The sequence below is a fragment of the Epinephelus lanceolatus genome, chromosome 24, assembly GCF_041903045.1.
Source record: "Epinephelus lanceolatus isolate andai-2023 chromosome 24, ASM4190304v1, whole genome shotgun sequence".
Taxonomy (NCBI): Eukaryota; Metazoa; Chordata; class Actinopteri; order Perciformes; family Serranidae; genus Epinephelus; species Epinephelus lanceolatus.
In genome coordinates, this window is record NC_135757.1 from 8,573,800 (window position 1) to 8,595,395 (window position 21,596).

The following is a 21,596-nucleotide window of genomic DNA, read 5'->3' on the forward strand; positions in this document are numbered from 1 at the left end:
AATTTGAAGCTGAAAACTCAAATCTTACGATCGATTTAGCAGGCACGCATCTGGTACATCGATGGGAAGATGAACTTTATTAGCGTTTATCAAATTTCATTTACACAATTGGACTGTATGTCTACACTTGGCAGAAGACAGAGACAGTATTCTCTGGTTATTAGACATTTCACAGTGCATTTATTATTTTGTACAGCCTCCATGGGCGAAAGTGTAGGGGCTGGTGGAGGATGTGATGGGTGCAAAATTCGTAATATTCAGAAACTAAATTTACCGCAGGGATTTTAGAATGGTATCAACTGTACATTTGTGATAATCATCCTAACATAAAGATTCATATCGAAGCCATTAAACAGACAAGTAGACATCAAGTCAGAATCCCTTTCTGTCGGTCATGACAAACTAAAATCCACCACAAAATAAATCCAAAACATGACATAATATTGAAGGTCTATGAGTGTGAGACGAGCAAAGGTCTTATACTCCTTCATTGGAACCATATCACAGTTTCATGAGTTCAGAGTCATCATGTATTCTTAATAACTGATATGAAGCCTTGGATCGCTCAATAATATGCGCTTCAAATGTGCACTTAAGTGTGTGATGATGCCTAATATCTAATAAATCCATTTAGTCTTTGTATGAATAAAGAGGAAAAAGTGTAGTGATGGGTTCTTGGAGGTCGTGTTAATTTTATCAGCTGCTTTATTTTATTTCGTCGTAGTTCTGCATCAAATGTCCTTGTAAGTCTTTATCATATCAGTCACATTTTAACTGACTAAAAGTCTGAGCATTTTAGTCTTATCTTAGTAAAAAAGTATTTTAGTACAGTTTTAGTGAATGAAAACTGTCTCAGGGTTCCGACACACCAAGCCGACAGTCGGCCATCGGTCAATGTAGGGCCGTCGGTAAGCATCTGTTGCTCTAGTTTTTGCGGTGAATCTTGCATCGTTGGCAGTTGTCATCTCTTGTTGGCTGATTTTCGGCCGATTCAGCTATAATTGGCGGTGGAGCTGGCAGAGCCCATACATGTAGGTGAAAGCAAATACATGCCTAAAGTCAAGATTGAAACAAACTTGTTATATAAAGGTAAGAGTTCTTTGGCAAAAATGGTTTGTACTTGTTTGCGTTATTGTTTGCTAGCGCACAGTAAATATTATTCGTTCTTTCAGCATCAGGTCGTATTGTTAATGTGCTAACTGGCTAACTAGCATCTTGTATTCGTCCTGTTTGAATGACAAATACAGACTACCGCCGCCTGCTGGTGTGGAGAGTTATTTCCTCTCATGCAGGCGCAGAATGTACGTGCTGGTTGGACAATGGTTGTAGTCTTTACGGTGTGTTCAAGTGCAACGTTCTGGCAAAGACACGGGCGACGTGAGACGATTCAACATTTGCCAAAAGTTCTTGAGAAGTCTGATGTCTATGTGGTTATTCATTGTATATACATTACTGCTGATTAATTTTCAAAGATCTCATTGGGCTGATATTCTATCTAAGCACCAATAGTCAACCGTACAATATGGTCGGCACACTCTGGCTAAAACATAGGCAACGTCACATTGCGCAACATTCGCCGAACGTTCTTGTGAAGTTTGGGTTGTCTGTGCGGTTATTACTGATAATTATTTTTAAAAAAAATTTCATTGTGTAAATATTCTGTGAAAGTACCAACAGTTAACCCTACAATATTGTCGGCGATGTTTAGGTCAAGATATGGGTGACGTGAGGCGACGCAACAGTTGAGCTTCGACACCACTAGTTCTATAATGTAGGTTTGGTTTGTCTGAGCCTTTAGTCTTTTTTAGTTATTATATTATACTGAACATTTAGGTCAATCTAGTCAAGCCAAAACCAATACTTTGGTTGTTTTAGTCAAACTTACTTCACATAAGATTTTCATCTAATGTGATAAAAAACACTAGTTGAATGACTTAGACTGTGGGATTGTAGAAAGTGCCTGCTCTAATTTAAGGAATATCCAATATGGGCCTAAATACTACCTGTTTTCCCCCAAGCCCTGTTGACATCGTTAACTTTAACATTAGTAAGTTAGGTCTTCCTAACTGTGCTCATTGTGTGCCACCAGTATTATCCTTATATGGTGCGTGCAGCTTAGGAGTCTATAATATTTTGTCCTTTTGTCATAGAATTAAATAAATAAATAAATACTCAGATTTTTGTAAAGTTTTGTCTTTTAGACTACATTTGGTTGTCTTTGTTCGTCGACTATATTGCATGTTCATATAGTCACAGTGTTTAATGATGTCTGTGTCATCTTGTCATCGTCTCATCATCGTCTCTATTTAATCATTGGAAAAAAGGTTGTTGAAGTACATATTTAGTCATAGTTTTAACGAAATTACCATTGCTTGGAGTCTCAGCCATTTACTGCAGTCAAATGAGGGTAAAAAGATAACACACACAGATCAGCTTACGCTTCATCCATGTCAAACATACACCTCCAAAGTTCACATCCTTCCCAGGCCAACATGATGAGCCGCAAGCTGTGGCGGCAAGGAAATCAGTAAATCCCTCACACACACACACACACACACACACACACTCACAGTGCAATGTGTACAATCCCCACTTGCCCCCAGCTCCTCAGCTCCAACACATGGCAACTTAACACCGGGGGCCATCAGTCTTGACACTGGGCCATCTGCACCACACAGGGTTATTTAGAGGTTTGCCGCTCGATTCCCACACTGCCATCTGTGAGTGAGCAGCGCTAACGGGCCAACAGATCAAATCCCATCCTGCTCATTAATAGTTAAACCCAAGGCAAAGTGGGAGCAGAAAGTTTTCAAACAATCTTTAAAAAGTCGTGTGCATGAGTGCTATCTTTTAATTAACTCACTTTCTGGGTGCCCAGTTTCATTTTGACCTTATCTGCCCACCCTCTGGCCTCTCCCTGTCGCTTATTCAAAGAGATAAACCAACTTCCTCTTTGCTTGAGGCATAGGTAGCAAAGTCTGTGCCAACTGCTCGCTGACATTCAAATTCTTTGTGTCATCCTCTTTTGGCTGGCAAATCATATCCTCGCCGATCGCTCCCTCTTCTCCTTCCTGCCTCTCAGCCTCTCCACTGCTATCTATCCACCGCTCTGTCTTCTGCTGGAGGAGGACGCGGAGGAGGGGGGGGAGGGGGAATCAGCCAAGCCCTCGCTGCAAGCTTATAAATCAGAGTCCCAGGATGATGGCGAAGGCAGGAGCGAGGAGGAGAAAGTGAGAGAAAGAACAATAACCACAATGGCGAGAGACAGGGAGAGATTGGAGAGCAGATGAATTGGACAATAAGGCTTCGGGCCTTGAGCAGAAGGTCAGTGCTCTGCGAGACAGAAAGGATGTGGGGATGGAGGGCCAGAGACAGAGACGGAGACTGACGGAAATCGGGGAAGGCTTTAAAAGGAGAAGATGGGCAATTCTGCTGTCAGATAGAGGTAGTTTAGAGAAAAGGAATGAGAGCATCTTCTGTCATTGCGGTTCCGCGCTGGTTTGGTCAAACTTTTAAAAGATCCTCCAGGCAAACAGCTACACCACTTACGATACTGTGTACAGAAATAATCACTTCCCTTCTACATCCTGAAACAATTCCAGGAATCGTTTTGCAATTTGCAAAAAGATAAAAACGGTAAGAGTAAAGGATTTTCTGACAATGCTTTGGAAGCCAGAATCAATCCTGAGCGAGCAACAGATGGACTGAAAGAAAGGCAGACTGACAAATGGCGAGACACATCGGCAGCAATGTGTTAGACAAATGTATATTGTAGAAGGACACACCAGGCTACCCTCCTTTCCTTCCCTTCTCTGTCTTTATCCTCAGCTCTAGTTCACATTTCTGTCTGTCTGCCAGCCGGTCATCCTGCAGGGAGGGGATGGAGCGGTAATCTGGGCACTGAGGATTAGGACGGCAGCCTGGTCAGGAGAAATATCCCCCTTTGGTCTCAATCTGGCATGATAGCCATCACTGGAACGGCGGGGAATAAGCCAGGGGAAAGGAGGCTGGCGCTCTATCAGATTGACCCCGAGACGATAGTTCAATTAAAGTCAGCACAAACCCCAGTCACATATTGCTTGGCGTGCTCCTTCGGCCCCAACACAAATTACAAGCGATGCAACTCAAGCACTGATCCATCCAAATAGTCTCCCAGCCTCTTGCCACTCTTGTTAATGATACTAGTCGATGAAAGACCTCTATAGTTTGACAAAAGCAAAGTTACAACAAATTCCACAATGAAGAGAATTGCAGCTGCTGCATTTTTGTGTGCTATTTGCAGAAAACAGGCCAACATCAAGTCAGTCTCGGAAAGAAAATACAGACGTAGCTACTGGGCCTGCTGACCCATATGGGACCTCACAATTAAGTTGTATGTAGCAGCCCATGTCCAAGTTGTTCAAGCTTGACATGCGACGTTGGCTTATAAACTTTATAAAGCATGCAACATCCTCATAATAGTTTGAGGATGAAATGGAATTTGTTCGACCCCGAGGGAATCACATAAAGGGAAGACAAACACTATAAAACACAGACAAACCAACAATCTAATAATGTAATGCAATAATGTACAAGTTTGGAGGAGTAAAGCGATTAAAGACAGATTATTTGCTGCTGCAATTTGATAGAGTGGTTTGCTGTCCCAAGGAGGTTTATGATGACGATGACGAGCTCGCTGCAGCAGCTCACATAAACCGGCCACATGTGTGTGTGAATTTGTTCCTCCCGAATCACAGTTCCCATCTCAAACAGGTGACCCATTTCCACAGCTGGAAACCATGACCCAAATCACAACCAGGCAAACGCAACGCAATCTTCGCTTCATCATCATGAGTCTGACTGTCACATGTTCTGCCTTACAGGGTTCTGGTTTATTATAAGGTCTGTGCACTCACTTATGGCTTAATAATGTGGTTTGGGCTGGAGCCAAAACCAAAAGTCTGTTAAATGATTAGTGGATTTTCTGACATCTTAAAGACAAGACTATTCATTTATTTTTAAATTAATGACTCAAGAAAATGTTCTGCATAGTAAACTTTGTCCATAATTAGGGACAAAGTTTAGTACAGAATCCCTTAAGTGCCGAAAAGTGATGTGTTTTGATCTTCTGCATACCGGTTATTACCTTGGGTGCACAAGTTAATTGTCTTTTGGGAACAGGTTATTGTCTTTTGGGAACAGGTTATTGTCTTTTGGGAACAGGTTATTGTCTTTTGGGTACAGGTTATTGTCTTTTGGGAACAGGTTATTATATTTTGGGTACAGGTTATTATCTTTTGGGAACAAGTTATCATCTTGTGGGAACATGTCATTATCTTGTGTGCACACGTTGTCTTGTGGGAACAGGATATCTTTTGAGAACAAGTTATTATCTTTTGGGAACAAGTTATCGTCTCCTTGGAAATAAGTTATTATCTTGTGTGCACAAGTTATCTTGTGGGAACAGGTTACAAGTTATCATCTTGTGGGAACAAATTATGATCTTTTGGGAACACGTTATCATCTTGTAGGAACAAGTTATCTTTTGGGAACAGGTTATTATCTTTTGAGAACTAGCTATTATCTTTTGGGAACAACTTATTGTCTTTTGGGAACAGGTTATTATCTTTTGGGAACAATTTATTATCTTGTGGGAGCAGGTTATTATCTTTTGGGAACAACTTATCTTGTGGGAACAAGTTATAATCTTGTGGGAACAAGTTATCTTGTGGGAACAGGTTGTTATCTTTTGGGAACAAGTTATCATCTTTTGGGAACAAGTTATCTTGTGGGAACAAGTTGTTATCTTGTGTGCGCAACTTATCTTGTGGGAACAAGTTACCATCTTGTGGGAACAAGTTATCTTGTGGGAACAGGTTGTTATCTTTTGGGAACAAGTTATCATCTTGTGGGAACAAGTAATATATTTTGTGCACAAGTTATGTTGTGGGAACAGATCATTATCTTTTGGGAACAAGTTCTTATCTTGTGGGAACAAGTTATTGTGTAGTGCACACACATTATCTTGTATGCACAAAATAGAAAATACCACCTTTGGGAAATGTAGGCACTCTTTAGTTCAGCAAAGTCAAACTCAACCTTCTTTAAAATCACTCCTCAAAACCTACTTTTACAGGATGGCTTTTATACAGTTAGTTCATCTAGTTTCTATCTCTTTTATTACTTTAATGAATTATCATTACACACTGTTACTATGTTCTGTGTTTTTTTAAATTTATGTTTTAGTTGTTTTTATCTTGTCATGTATACTATTTTATCTTGTTTTGTAAAGCACCTGGTAACAGTGTTTGGAAGAGTGCTGTACAAATAAAGTCTATAATTATAAATATTTATTACAATGGCTATTTGGTTTGTTTACAACCTGTCCGACTGCTCATGTTTCTTGCTTTATAATACTGCATTGTAGCGACCTCTGAGTTCCAAGATGGAAAAATTTGTATTCAGAAATTACTTTAGAGAGAACAATGTTATCATAGCTGAAGGAAATAATGAATCCTTTACAAGCATGTCTCCCCATTGACTGTTCTGACTTTTGGAGAAAACCCAAATTAGCCGCTGATTCAAAGTATTCAGCCAGAAAAACCTTTTACAGTCTCAATTTCTGCCCCTCACCTCTCAAAGGCAAAACATTCACATCGATCAATGCGACTGCACAGAACTCCCCGTGTGTAGGACTCTGTGAGACATAATAACTCTTCTTCCCCCTTTATGGAAATTGCCTAACCATTCCCATCTCAAAGTCATTGTGTAAAGGGACTGTAAAATGTACTGCTATGTGTGAATGAGCCCGCTTATGGCTGGCGGATTCACAGATGTGATCAGCGGCACTAAAAAGCAGAAAAAAAAGGGCTGCAAAATGTTTATTACCCATTAAATGTAAATGGGGGGTTGTCAGAAAAAGAAATATTGCTTTGCATGCTTACAAACTGCAAATAAATCCATTCTTACACACCATGTATCTTCTCACTCACACAGAGGCTGAGACGCAGTTTAATGTAAGCACACACACACACACACACACACACGCATAACAATCTTTGAAGTGTCCCCATGGGCACTGGTCCTGCGGTGCTATTAATTGTACAGTCTTATCTGAGTGGCCCAGGCCTGCCATGGGGAGCTGGGTGGAGGCGGCGGGGGGTAGGGAGGGGGGTGGGTGTCTTAGATCATCTCACGTCCTGGGGGGAGACTCCCTGGAGAGCAAGATGTGTCGCAGGAGCCTTGCGCACACACTCTCTCTCTCGCTCTGGCACACATCTTTTACTAACGAGACAAGGCTGGATTGTCCAGGTTGGGACGCTCTCAACCACATGCAAGATAATGTCAACTGGTGGAGATGGTTAACAATGGCTCTGACACACACTCACCATATAGGCGACAGGGAAGTGGCAGTAACACAATGCAGATAAAGTCTTTATTGTGCCTTTAAACATTTACGTTATGTGATGCCACTAACTTATACTGCCTTGTGTGATTAATCAATCACTTGTGGTGGAATCCAGCACGAGCCCGTCTGTCTGTAGGTTGTTTACATGACGCATAGCCATGTGGAATCTGTTTGCTTAGCCTGGGAGGATATGTGACGGCGGAATTAGATAAGACTGGCGAGGTGACAGAATTGCTCGTGCACGTCGGGATACACACATGGTCTGTAATCACCTTGGCAAGCGGGTCCTGCTGTTACTTAAAACCCTGAGCTCGTCTTTCCCTGGACTTGGGAGTGTGGGTGCGACGCTGCCCCGCTCTGATGTGTGTAAAGCTATCCGCGCCTCATGTTTGGGGAGCAGATTTAGTGGGTTGTGTGTTTCGCTGATTACAAGGCGGACCCTCCCTTCCCTTCGCACTCCCTGCAGGACAAGAGTTCAACTACAGAGCAGATGTAAAACCAGACACGTCGCTGGGATCTGAACAGAAGCTCTGTCCTGACTGTGTGCGGGAAAAAATAAGACACTGGGTGTGGGATTGATCCTCTGAGCAGCGTTTGCAGGTGTAAATTGAGGTGAATCAGGTTATGATGAAACTCGAGCACCTCCAGAAACAGACTGCATCTCATCATTCAGGGGATAAATATCGATCTCCTTGATTATTAGGCTTAAAAAGGTCAAACTGGCACCGTGAAACGTCTCTGAAAAGTCAACCACGCCCATCTGGTGCAGACTCATCACGTCATGCCACGTCCTCCTTTTTTCTTACTCAGCAGTCCTCGTCTTCAAAACTTTTAAAGCCTGTGAGGAAGTTTGTTTGAGTCTTCATTCATATTCAATGCGATTAAGCCGTGTCCCGGGGGTTTCGACTGGAATTAGCATCTCAGACAAATCTCTTTAAAATCTGATTAGAGGTGTGTAAGAATAATAGTTCTGACTTCTGCCCACTTAATTTGTCTAGAGGTGATGGAGGGACTTTTGGTTTCCTTAGTAATAATCACCATGGAGACGGAGCCTGCTCTCAAACCCCGGGGAGCTGCCTGTTATAACCTCCTTCTGTCAGCGCTGTGGCAACCTGAGGCAACACCATTATCCAGTTCACCTGGGAGTGGGAATTTCATCACCAGGCTGGTTTGCTTTCGTAAGGAAGCATGTGTGTGAAGCTAGGTGTGCATGCAGGTGTTTTTGTGTGCTTTAAAAATCAACATTAGACCATCATGATGGCCGGCTCGTTCAGTAATGGCCTGCTAAACTGCTTCTGACCTCACTGGTATCCAGCTGGGAGTCGCCAATATACACAGATGGAGCTGTGACCGCCTGCACAAACAAACACACACACACACACACACACACACACACACACACACACACACTCGGTGATGTCAAGCTATGAATTTTGGCGACTCAGATCACACATCATGCAAATCTGTTCACAATCTCAGACCAAAAATATGTTAATAACGGTTGTTTTTGCTCTAAAGATGTGCCAATGTGCTGCATCATGAAATAGCTGTGCTCTGTGAACACGTGAAAACTTCAGTATAGCTTTACCTTAACTAATTCTTTTTGCATCATGTTACGTCATCTTTTTTTTTCAGATTCTTAAAGCTGTGCATACGCGAGATTCGGCTTTATAATTCTCAATCATTGTGGCGCTGGGCATGCGGACACAAGCCTCATTCCCACACCCACAGTTCACCATAAATGGATGTAGAAACACCCTTAGACAGCAATCACAAAGAGTGCGTTTTAGCAGCTGGAGGTGGCTTTTTGTATCTGTTTTTAGTGAGAATGAAGCTTTTTGTTGGCTGTTTTTGCGTTGCTCCACACCACAGGGTTCTGTGTTCTTAGTGCCTGGGACTTTTGCCACTCAAGGCAAAATTGTTTGGCAAAAATGTTGGAGAATGCTGGAAAAAATTTCTAGTCAGAGCAGAAAAGTCCTCTACATCATCTCCAATTTTTCCCCATTGTCCGGTCAGATGATTTGAGAGGCAGGTACTCCCCATGACCCAACCTCTTTTTAAGGGTCTCATGTACCCACACAGATCTCTGTTTCCCTGTGCCCAACAAACCATTTGCATGACAATCGTTTTTTATTTACTAGAGGCATTCACTTTTAAAAAAAATAAATACTTGTGCCCCGTCACCGCTCATTAGACCTGCCAATGAGAAATATGATAAAGAACGACCAGTTTCACCAACTGTGTTGCATCAGCGAGCTGCCATCATACATGGCTGTGGATATTTGTAGCATCCTTACCAACAATTCGTCACATTTCTGCAAACCATCACCCTGGGAAAATCTCAATCATCATCATTATTATTATTATTATTATTAAACGTCACAAGGATAGTCATGATCATTTACAGAGTGGTAATTGTGAATAAAAATAATGCTTAGCTTAGCTTAGCTTGCGTGACTTTTTTTCGACAATGCACATTTATTTCTTTCATATTTACAAGAGCTTCGACAATTAATTAGTTGTCAACTATTAAATTAATCACAAACTAATTTGATGAGAAAAAAAGGGCAGATTTTTTTGACTTTCTCACTCAAATGTGAATATTTTCTGGTTTCTTTACTCCTCTATGAAAATAAACTGAAAATCTTTGGGTTGTGGACAAAACATCTGAAGATGTCTGGCAAAGTGATCAACATTTTTCACCATTTTCTCACATTTCATAGACCAAACAAACAATTTGAGTAACCAAGAAAATAATCGACAATAAAAATAATTGTTAGTTGCAGCCCTATTTACATTTCATTGTATGTTTTCTCACTTTTAAAATAAACCTTTCTCAAAGCATTGTCATTTGTTAATTAACATTTTTTCTTTTCAGATCACTTTTAACAAATTATGCTATCAAATTCAGCTATTTCCAACAGTTGCAAATGTCCCCAGTGTCTCCTACTGAAGCAACAACAGCATCGTCATGGCCCAAATCCAACCGTGTTGCCTTGCCCTACAGGAAGCAATCAAAACCCCTTTTTCATAATTTGCCATCTGCATCAGGATAATACGCACGCTGAAAACACACTACACAAACAACTTAACTTAGCATATTTGTCCTAATGTGTTCACTTGCATCAATAGAGCTAAAGGCAACAATTTCCTGTCCTCAGACAACACTGCAGAATTTCATTTAAAGGAGGCTAAAAACAAAACAAAACACAGAAGCCTGTAATATTAAGCATGTTTACAGCTGCATGAAAATCATTTCAGGGCTGACTGTGAGTTGAGGTAATTTCTCATCAGTGTTGCTGCTGGGAGTCATTGTGAATCAGTGCCCTGGGGTGCTGGTGATGGGTGTGTATATCTGGAATCGTCATTAGTGGTTATAGCACCACCTCTATGCAGGTAAACTGGGAACACAGTATTTCGAAACGGAAGGCAATCACTGATGGAAAAGCACTGTCAAGTCATACTTTCCTGTACTTCCTACGACCTTAACTGAATTCTAAATCATGACTAAATGCTGAAATTACTACTTTAAAATTATGATTAATACCAGCTTAACAAGAAGAGAAAATTCTATTTCACAAATCCTAAAGGAAACTCTACAAACTGTCAATTAAAACATGAGGGATTTTCGAAACAAAGGCTTACACACACACACACACACACACACACACACACACACACACACACACAGCTCTGCGCCATTCTTGTCCTCTGCACAAACGCAGGAAGTCCGCCTCTATCACGGAGAAGAAACAGGAACCAGATCCAGAAATAGCAGGGCACAGTCAATAATACCCGTCCATTTTCTGACGCAAATCTCCACCTCGCCCCTCTCGTCTCATTTGCGCCCACACACACACCCACATACGCACACACATAGAACTTGGCATTTCAAACAAGTGTTCCAATTTCACACTTGGACTCCGAGAGGACTTGTCATCTACAATTGATGGTGTGTCGCCCGACTCAAAGAGGTACTAGTTTCATAAAGCCTCTGAACTGTGACTCTCGAGCTGAGGCCATGCAGCACATCAGCAACATACTGTATGGATGACACAGTGCTTCAGAGAGAAAGTGAGAGCGAGAAACTGTTCTGGTGGAAAATGGTAAAAAGGGGGGGAGGAATGGGTGTGAAGAACGACGGGAATAACACACAGCAGCCTAATTATAGTCCAAGTACCAGGCACCTGGGGAAGACTCAGTGCTATGGCAACCCTGAACACCCAGGACGGTGAGAGAAGTGAGAGGATGAGGGGATGAGATCATTCATGAGTAGAGGAGTGTAACCCTTGAAAAACAAGGACCCTCATGGGTATTTTTGGGTGTTGATAGAGGTGGTGAAAAGGAAAGAACTTCATCATTACACTGGGAAACTTTCTCAAAAAGATTCTTTAAAAATAAAGAGTCAGCAACCTGTGCAGGAATCAAAGATGTACTGGGGCAGAGCGGTTTCTTGGTGTGAATCCATTTCATGAAGAAAATAAGAGTGCTGGAGAGACGAAAATGTGTTTGGATGGACGGAAACCAGTGGAGGAAAAAGAGCTGCCAGACAGGCCAGCATTACTGTCGATCCAGGAATTATTTATATGGTGGAAGAATTGGTGATAGTGTTGGTGAATAGCTTATGTTTGGATTTTCTTTTAATTCTAAAATTCAGTTCATAGACCAAAAAACAAAGGGGGGACAAAGGGACAGACGTCGAATACTCTTTTTCATTTCTGTGCTTGCCAACCTTTTGGGGGGGTACATCAACAGCATCTGGCACACATCTTGAGTTGGCAGTAGCCAGTGAAGACGTGCGATAGAAGTACGTGCTCTTTCCGTTTTTCTTCTGATCTGTAACTCCAGTGTTACAACAGCATTCCCACGCATTTTTACCAGTGAATTTTTAAAACTTTTGAAGATGTTTTACCCAATTCCATGACTTTATTGAAGTACTTTACAATGGATAGGTCCAGGTATTTCCGATAAGCAAACTGCAAGTGGATGAGTTTCATGGTATCCCGGGATTACAGAGCTATTACTATAAGCCAAAATGACCCTTAAATGAACGAAACCAGAGGGTTTGTTTTTTAAATTTTATGTTTAAGAGGATAGGACCTAAGCCCCTTTTATTATTTACCCGGGATTTTGAAAAACCTTTGCACATTTCCAGCGAAATTACCCGGGGACTTTAAGACAAAAAAAGTACCTAGTAGGGGGGTAGGACTTTTCAGATTCCCTGGAATTCTTGAGGGACTTTCGACAAGCTTCACTTCATTTGTGTTTTGATCATTTGGAAAATGGAGCAAACGAAGAGAAGCTACAAGAAGTGGACGGACGACGAGGTCCAGGCTCTTTTGAGTGTATTTACCGCAGAAGTATCTTCAACCTTTCACGAATTTGTTTCGGCACGTGCCCTATATTTAGCTCCACTAGCTTGTCGGCTATTCTTCCATAGACTCAGTCGTTTCAAGTCATCGAATCAAAGTCCCGCTAAATTTCTTCTGCAGCAAATACACTCAACAGCGGGACTTTGATTCGATGACTTGAAACGACTGAGTCTATAGAAGAATAGCTGACAAGCTAGCAGAGCTAAATATAGGCCACGTGCCGAAACAAATTCGTGAAAGGTTTAAGAAACTTAAGCAAGATTATAAGAAGCTGAAGGACCACAACAGTCAGCAGTTTAATTTGTAGATCATGTCCAGATACATTCAATTTTTTGGCTGGTATTTTAGCCTCTTTATCGACTGTCGATAGGCAGGTAAGGAACATGAGGGAAGAAGGGGGCGGACATTTAAAACTGAACCTTGGATGTTGTGACTATACGACATGCTTCTCTGTCACTACAGTAGCAGGACTCTGTCTGAGATGCCTTTTCTAACCCACTTTGTTGCATGCTTTTTTTAGGACAGCAGTACCAAATGTGCCATATGCCTGTCTGGTTTCACAGAGTTATCTCCACACTGACTGAATCCACAGAGCCATTTCATATCACCGTTAATGCACTTGACTCGAAATAAATGTCAAATTCCCAGGCACAGAAGTGGGGGCGGGACCTCTGCTGGGCTCCTCTCTTATAACTGAAGGCTTAAAGGTGAGCTGGCACTTCTTTGGTTCATTACACCTCCAGTCTGGGATCCAGCAGAGAGGACACAAGCGGCCTGTTGGATTGGCTGCACCGTTAGGTCAAACACCTCTTAGTGCCTTGGGGGTTCCAGTCACGATGTGTGACGACACATACACGTGTTATATCATCTTGTTCTGATTCCAGCATCATCCACTAGTCACATGGGCATAAATCTACACATCCACACTGAAATTTATGGACTAACTCATCCATCACACATTGATAATGTTGCTTCTGTGTGACAAAATCCAAGATTAAAACCTGACCGTACTGGCCTTGGTCAGATTATTACAGCCTGGGTCAGAGCTCGGTAGAAGGTCAGTCACAAACCTCTACAGCACATCACAACCTTGACTGTGACGGAGGTGTGACCATAAAAGCACTGACGCCTTAACAAGAAATGGCAGCAACATGGTTTCCAGATGGAGGCTATGCGTGTATGAACACTGTGTGTGCAGCTCCCTCACTGATGAGGTGAAAGCTGGATGTACTCGATGCTGCTGCTGAGTAATTGCGCAGGTCGGGCCGACTCGTTTCTCGGCTTATTATTCAGATTCTGTACCAACAGCTGCTTACTCAGCAGCAGCGAAATGAAAAGTGTGTCTTCGTGGCGCACTGCTGATATTTACAGATGGAAATAGCGGTCCAATGGTGATGAATGGTGCTGCCTGGTGGGAGACTCGCTCTAATACAAGAGGTGGGTGGGAGAATGGCGTTTTCCCTGATGACTACCGGGCAATAAAGCTAAGATTGTAACATGTTTGACCTATTAGAGCTAATTATGAGGCAGTAATAAAAAGGGAGAGGTGAGCAAGATGAAGTAGAGTGTGACACTTAAGCAGCATCTCCATCCAAGACCTTCGATTTAAATCAGAACATTCTCCTGAAACAGCAAGAGAGGAATGCCAGCTTCTTATGCTATCAGATTCTTGTTGGATCTAATCAAACCTTCTGGCATTCGTCCACAGTATCTCATCGAAAGGCCAGGTTGCACTGCACAATGCAAGCCTTTTAGCTGTGCACTGGCCTGTTACCTCTGAAATCAGCACTACCAGATTCCTACCATGCTTTGAAAAGGGGGGATGCTACCTTTCAGTAACATTATGAGCGCACAGAAGACTCAGGGGTGTGAGAACGACAAAACGAGACTATAAAGAAAAGTCAAACACAGAGAGGAAGGCAAAGATTAACAGGTAAAGCCATCTTCATTGTTCCCCGACAGCTGATTTACACCGCGACCAGCTCCAAAAGACAAGCACATCAGCGTCATCAGCCCCGTTTCCAGAGACCATGACAACAGAAACAACAGTATCAAAAGGTCAGGAATTCTTTTCTCCAGGACAGACAGAGGGGGATGCTGCAGGGGGACATTAATTGGGAACGCTGCGGTGTCATTGTTGTTGTTGACACAACCAAGATGGACAATGTGTGCTGTTTGAACAAGGAATTCTAACAGCCAACTATTAGCACTACGGGTTGGACGTGAGGGATTAAAAACAGAGAACGAGAGAGAGACAAAAAAACAGGGAGTGCTGGAGACAAAGTCTTTTCAGGTCTCATTATGAAGAGGACATTCAGTCCTGCCACATGACAATATCCACTGTTTACTGAGATGAGGAAAGACAGGCACAGGGAGAGTATGACAACTAATATCACCACAGTGGCCGGTATGACTGCTGCCTATTCTTCTTATTTCTATGGCTGCAGATATCGATTACTTTCATGATTTAATTTGGTTTTGTTTGAACGATTTATCATGTCATTAAAATGTGAAAACAAGTCAAGAACAGGACAAATACCCTTCATAATTTCTCAATACTCTTAAACCCAAAGATCAACGCTGCCTCCTGGAAATCATGTTTGTATGTTGCTAAACTACTTTCTTAACCTCCTGAGACCCGGACATTTGTTTGGTTGGCAATTTTATTATCTCCCAGCTATTTGGGATCAGTAGGACCTGATAAGTCCAAAAAAATCTAAACTTTGTCAACGATAATAGAGTCCCTAAAATGTGATGACAATAAAGTCTCAATATCCTCAAACAAGATGATAATGAAGTCCCAATGTGTACTTTCTAATTAAGTGACTTAGCTTGTTACTGTTGCTAAAATTGATGAAACTTGCTGCCATATCAAACTACAAATGTTATTTATCATAAATATACAAGTTTCAAGTTGGTCTATTATGGTCTTACTGCCACTGGATGGCACGATAAAGTGTCCACGAACGAGGACAACAGGTCTAAATTAAGCAGAATGAAGTATAGGTCCAGTAATGTTCTTGTATATGGACACAGAATCTCAGGAGGTCAATAACGTTGTTGTGAGGACGTAATCACTGCCTGGATTATGTTCAGAGACGTTTTATTCAGGTAATGAAACACGACATTCATGTACTGCATAAGCTGTGAAAGGAGGTGGTTGGGGAGGATGGCAGGCGTACAAAGTGCCGGACCTTGATACCAGGACCCCGGGTTTCCCGTCTAGACTCTGGTCTTAAGTTTAAGCAACAAGAGCACTTTGGTTAAGGTAAGGAAAAGATTGTGATTTATGTTAAAGGCTAATAAATAAAGGTAGTAAAATTTTGCTGATAACTTTTCAATTAACATTTTGCTGATATGTCCAGTAGAGGTGGGAATCACCAGAGGATCCACGATACGATTATCATGATACTATATTATTGCAATTTTAAATATGCTGCAATTACGAGTTATTACTTTTTTCAACTGCAAATTATGTCCCTAAAGGAAAACTTTGTCAACATCTGTTCTATTTAATAAGATAAAGTTTTCAATCAGTTTACGTCACTTCAGTCATTTTTTGGCCACGGTAAATTGTATCTAGTGGACTGAAAAAGCAATTGATAAAGTTTAATTTGTATTTGTAATATTAATAATTTATATAATTTTAAAAAATCAATACTTGGCACTTATATTGTGATGATGTCGCTAATTTTTAAAATGCTTTTCTCCGCTTGAGGAAAGTTTTAGAAATATAAAACCTCCATGGCTCAGGGTATTTTTTCACTGCAATACCAAGAGTGACCACTGGGGAAAACTGCCTGCAAGCTGCGTGGCTTTCCTGGAAGCCTAGTTCAGTATCAACATTTTTGCGACTTTTATTTGCGTTAAGAGAAAACTCTAATTTGTTCTGAATTATATTTCCCTCAAAACATATTTGCTGTTTCAAACTAGTTATGTAATTTCTAGGTGACAGGGCCGATATTTAAGATATTTAATTCACAAATTACCCCATTTGAAGCATGTCTGGCAGTTTTACCTGCTCTAAATTTACTTGAAAGATTATTTAATTATCATTTTTTTTAAATGTTATCAGCTAAGCGATCACTCACTGCAACATTTCAGCACAACAGAACTTACAGTATTTGCACGGATAAATATCCAAATGGAGATCAAGTTACAAAAATATTGGAAAATAGCTAAAAAAACGTATCCATCACAAATTCCAAAAATCCAAGTTGACGGCTTAAAATATCTTGTTTTGCCCCAGCAGTTTCAATTTCCTATCATAGATGTATAAGAAAACCAGAAAATATTCACATTTCATTTTCATTCATATTCGTGCTTGAAAGTAAGAATTAATACGATTTTATTGATACCAGTGCCAATATTGATTCTGCTGATCGGTGCAATTCCCAATCAGATCTATTCTTGATTCCTGCCCACACATCCTTACTTTAAGTTATTTTACAGACATTACAAGCAGCACTGCTCTGGATTTCCTTCCCCAATTATCAAAATAGTTGCTGTTGACCGACATCTTACCTGACTTAACGTGTCAGCTCTAGATGTCACATTACAACATACTGCATGTCCAGTACAGCCGTGCAGTTTGATAGCAGTGGGGAAGACACAACAAACACATCAGCAAACATCTGATATTTGGTGCCAGTCTGTCAGAATAAGAGCAAATGCTTTGAACGATTCACTGACATTAGCCTCAGCTGACCTGATCTCAGTGCGTCTATGTCAATTCTGCTGCTGCTTTTATATCTTCAGGTGTACAGGAAGCCCTGGATTTAACACGAAGCTCAAACTCTTTCTCTGCAAAATGTTAATTACAGACTGAAGTGGAAGTGTAGGCGACGCAGACGAAAGTGGCTATAATAAAAAAGTCAAATAAGAAAATGCACAGCAAGACGATATATATTAGTGTCAGGTGGATTTCCTCCTTCAAAGAATTGAAACTGCAGCGTGAGCAGCAGAGAAGGTGCCAGAGAGAAACACTGGCAGCGCCAACAGGCATAATGGCATTAAACTCACTAATAAGGGGAGAGGGCTGGTCCGCCCCAGGCTGAAAGACTGCAGTATGCACACAAACAGACTGCCTGCACCCATCCAATAGCCATTTCCCAAGGATTCACAAATACACAAAGGCTGGCATCCAACTCCCACGCTCCACACCGCGGGCCCGTCAGGAAAAAAAGCAGCTTCCTCGAGCTGTGCGTGTGTGTGTGTGTGTGTTTGTATGGGGCGGTCACGGAGGCTATAAACAAGCCCTAACAAGATCAAAAACTTGCAACAGCTCATTTTCAGGTCTGATTTAATCTCGCTCGTGTTATTCCTTGAAAATTTAAACAACTTCCTCTATCTCATTTCATCACTCCGCCTTTGATATGTATAATGTAAATACAGGACTCCCTAAGTAAGCTAAGCAATGGATTACCAACAAAGCCACTGCTTTGCTTGATGAGCAGCCCGAACTGTTCGCTCCATGTCCACTGATTACAGGCTGGGAGCAGCAGGTCAGAAATGTCCAAGACAGCAGAGGCAAGCGGGCTGAATGGACTGTAGCAGCCATTGTTTGGCACTATCGATCTATTATAAGTAACACATTTATCATGTGTACAAGCTAGAATTGTTACGACCAGACATTCCTCAGACAACACTGAACTGCAGCTGCTTAACCACAATGAAACTAAGTGACTGAGTAATTTCTCTCACAATGACATCACAAGCTAAGTGTTAAAATCGCTTGTTAAAACAAGTGGAAGTTGCATGGGTATTTTCCACAGACAGATTTTACCTTGAGAAGGGGGGGACTAAAGCATTAGGGAGTGTACTCTACTAGTCAGAGTAGGGGTGGGGCTGGGGTGTGACATCATGACCCTCCCCAAAAATATAAACATGTTTCCTTGAGCCTCCCAGAATGACTAGTGGAAAATGTATGACTTTTCCCACACCTTAAATTAGTCATTAGATTTTTAAAACGTACCCTTTGGTGTTTGAAATTTAAAGTAAAAAGTTGAAGATGAAATTTTGGAGCTGAGCAAGGAGCCTGGGTTTTTCACTCTCGTCATGCTAGCTTAGGTTAGCTTGTGCAGTTTATTTTTGGCCAAATTTTAAACAAGACGTACAATAAAGTGATTTTGATGAAATATTACTAATTCAGGCTCAGATTTTAGTCACACATGATGTGTCCAAGGACCATCATAAATTTGAAAATCCAACAATATTTCAAATACGATATCATGATACATGACACATTTTAAACGTGTTGCGATATGCTCAGAATTGCGATGAAACATACTATAATTTATTAGCCTACCTTTTTTTCAACTGCAAATTAAGTCCGCAATGGAAAACTTCGTCAACATCAACAGTGTTATTGAATAAAATTCAGTAGCTGGTCTGTTTATCTCTCATTTAGTCATTTTTATTGCAGGACAATGTACATAGAGGACTGGAAATGATAATTATATTACGCTAGTCAGCTACCTAATGTTTAATTTGTATTTGTAACGTTAATAATTTAGCTAATAAAGAATCGATTACTTGGTGTCCGTGCAACGATATGGCTTTGTCACAGAAAAACATCGCAATTTTTTCCCCCATCTCTAATAAATGGTATCATTCTGTAATTTAACCCTTTAAAGAAAGCATGCCTTCCCGTCTTTAAAAACCTACGTTAAAAAATACAGTCATTTAAAGATGTATGCCCCTCCTTTAAGCCAAAATAAAAAACATGAGTCCCTCGCCAGTGCTTAAAACATTATTTCACTCTCCCCTCGTCATTTTGCACCACCCCTCACCTCTAATAGTAATGAACAGTCCCTTACAGGTATGTTTCATTTCTCCCTGCACACTCACATCACGACCTTAGTGTTAAAATCCCTTATTAAAACTGGTTATAAGAATCTAAGTTAGGGATATCCCCATGTTTAATAAGTTTCTGGGTAATTTCCAGACAAATTTTACATTGAAAATGAGGAAACTGGAGCACTGCTATTACTCACAGTTGAGGAAAGTACACAACTGACGATGACATGACATTTTAACACATCTCTGGCTGTATTTGATTAAATAGCTGTGATTCTTTTAATTGCAGTGACATAAATGACATGTTAAAAATAGATGTGTGTTGCAGTGTGTGCTCACAAAGCGATATTCTTGGCAAAGACGCTTGAAAAATGGATGAGTGGGGATTTTGTGAAAGCTCCACTGAGAGAGAGACATTATTAAAAATATAATTTAGGTTATTTAATGTCACTATAGTCACACCAAACTCAAAGATGGGTAAGAAAAGGAGCCTAAGAGGCAACAATGATAACCAAAGCTCCTGTTGGCTTCCCAGTTTCCCCGAAGCTCGATAAATGCTGCAGTGCACCGCCGCCATCTTACTTCTCTATTCTCTCCCATCTGACTGAAATATGAGGGAAAGCGATAATGATGTTTATTTGAGGACCCTGTCATCTTCACGAGTTCATTTACTCAACTCAAGCCACAATCTGGCGTCATGTCTTCATTATGAGGGAACAAGACGTCTTATTGAGTTATTTTCATTCCCCAAAAACACGCCCACTCCCTTAAAATCAGCCCTCGGGATATGGAAAATGAGACAATACGCTTTTCATCTATTCCCTGTAACTTAATGAGTTTAAATGAGCAGGAATGCCCATTAAATAAACGTTTCATAGGAAAAGCAGACACAGTTGCGCAGTGTTATTGAAGGTACATCGTTTGACAACTTGTTTGTAGCATTTTAAAAAATAAAAAAGCAACTTGCTTCTCGTTTTAACACAAAAGGAAACATTTCGGGTGCAGCTTTAAATCGAGGGTGACGGACACCCTCTCCATTGTCACACAGCCTCAATAAATCAGCTACCACAGGCTTAAAGGGACACTTTGCCTGGGAAAAAGGCACCACAGAGCATCGGAACACGGGTGTTTAAAATTAAATACGTGTCATTTGAGTGTATCTCACACTTCTAGGAAGACTATCACAAATAAACAACGTTTAATAGTAATGAAATGTGTAAACGTTGACGCTTTGCTGTGCAAAACAGTGAAGGGGCTTTGGTTTAGAAATACAAAGTATTTACAATCAGTGTCAAAATGGCGAAACTTTAGCACAAGACTTCCGTTTAAAACCTTCAACATAAAACAACAGGGAAAAGACTTGCCTTATTTAATATAGTATACAACTTAAAGAGAGTGTAACTGCTCATTAATGGAATATTTTTGCTGTAACTGAAGTCATTTAATAAATTCCCTTGTCAATAACCATCCTCTTGAGCCGTTTTAAACATATTCTAAGCTTTAAGTCTGAAGGTACGGCAGCCTAGCTTCCGGTCTCCTTGTAGCTAACTGTAGCTAGCCTGACGCAGTTGACAGCAACAATATGGTGGGAATACTGCGAAACCTCGCACCAAAAAACGGATTTTCTTACCTCGGTAGCCAGAGCCGACGCCGCTACAACCAGCAGCAGTAAAGCTACTCGATCCCCCATGTCGCTTCGCTGACACGACGCTCCTAAAGGCAGCGTTTTCGCCAAACGGTTACACGTTTGCGTCGGGTGAGAAACTGAGTGTGCTCAGCGCCGGTGACTCCCGTTGTCTGATTGTGAGCGATACCGAGGCTGCACAGCTGCTCAGCGCCGGATCACCTGACCACAGCGGAGTGGGATTAACACACACACACACACACACTGGAAATGCGCGCACACAGTCTTTCAGTCACACGTTATCTTTCTGACGCACGTGCACTCATTATCTCTTATGTACACTGTAAATCAGGGGCGTAGCACCAAATTATAGGCCCAGTGTATAAGAAGTCTCTGTGGCCCCCTGCCCTTTCGA

At 41.2% G+C, this 21,596-nt stretch overlaps 1 protein-coding gene across 2 annotated transcripts in view; it reads right to left on the reverse strand.

The window, feature by feature from the left end:
- The window catches only part of appa (amyloid beta (A4) precursor protein a), a 48,520-nt gene extending 27,132 nt beyond the window's left edge, over nt 1–21,388 (reverse strand). The window contains exon 1 of one of the 2 annotated variants that reach the window (XM_033615699.2): nt 21,188–21,388. In XM_033615699.2, coding sequence (XP_033471590.1) covers nt 21,188–21,247 — 60 coding nt within the window. In that variant the 5' untranslated portion in view covers nt 21,248–21,388. The remainder of the gene's footprint in view (nt 1–21,187) is intronic. The other variant, XM_033615698.2, reaches the window with a different exon arrangement.
- Between the last annotated feature and the right edge of the window lie 208 nt (nt 21,389–21,596).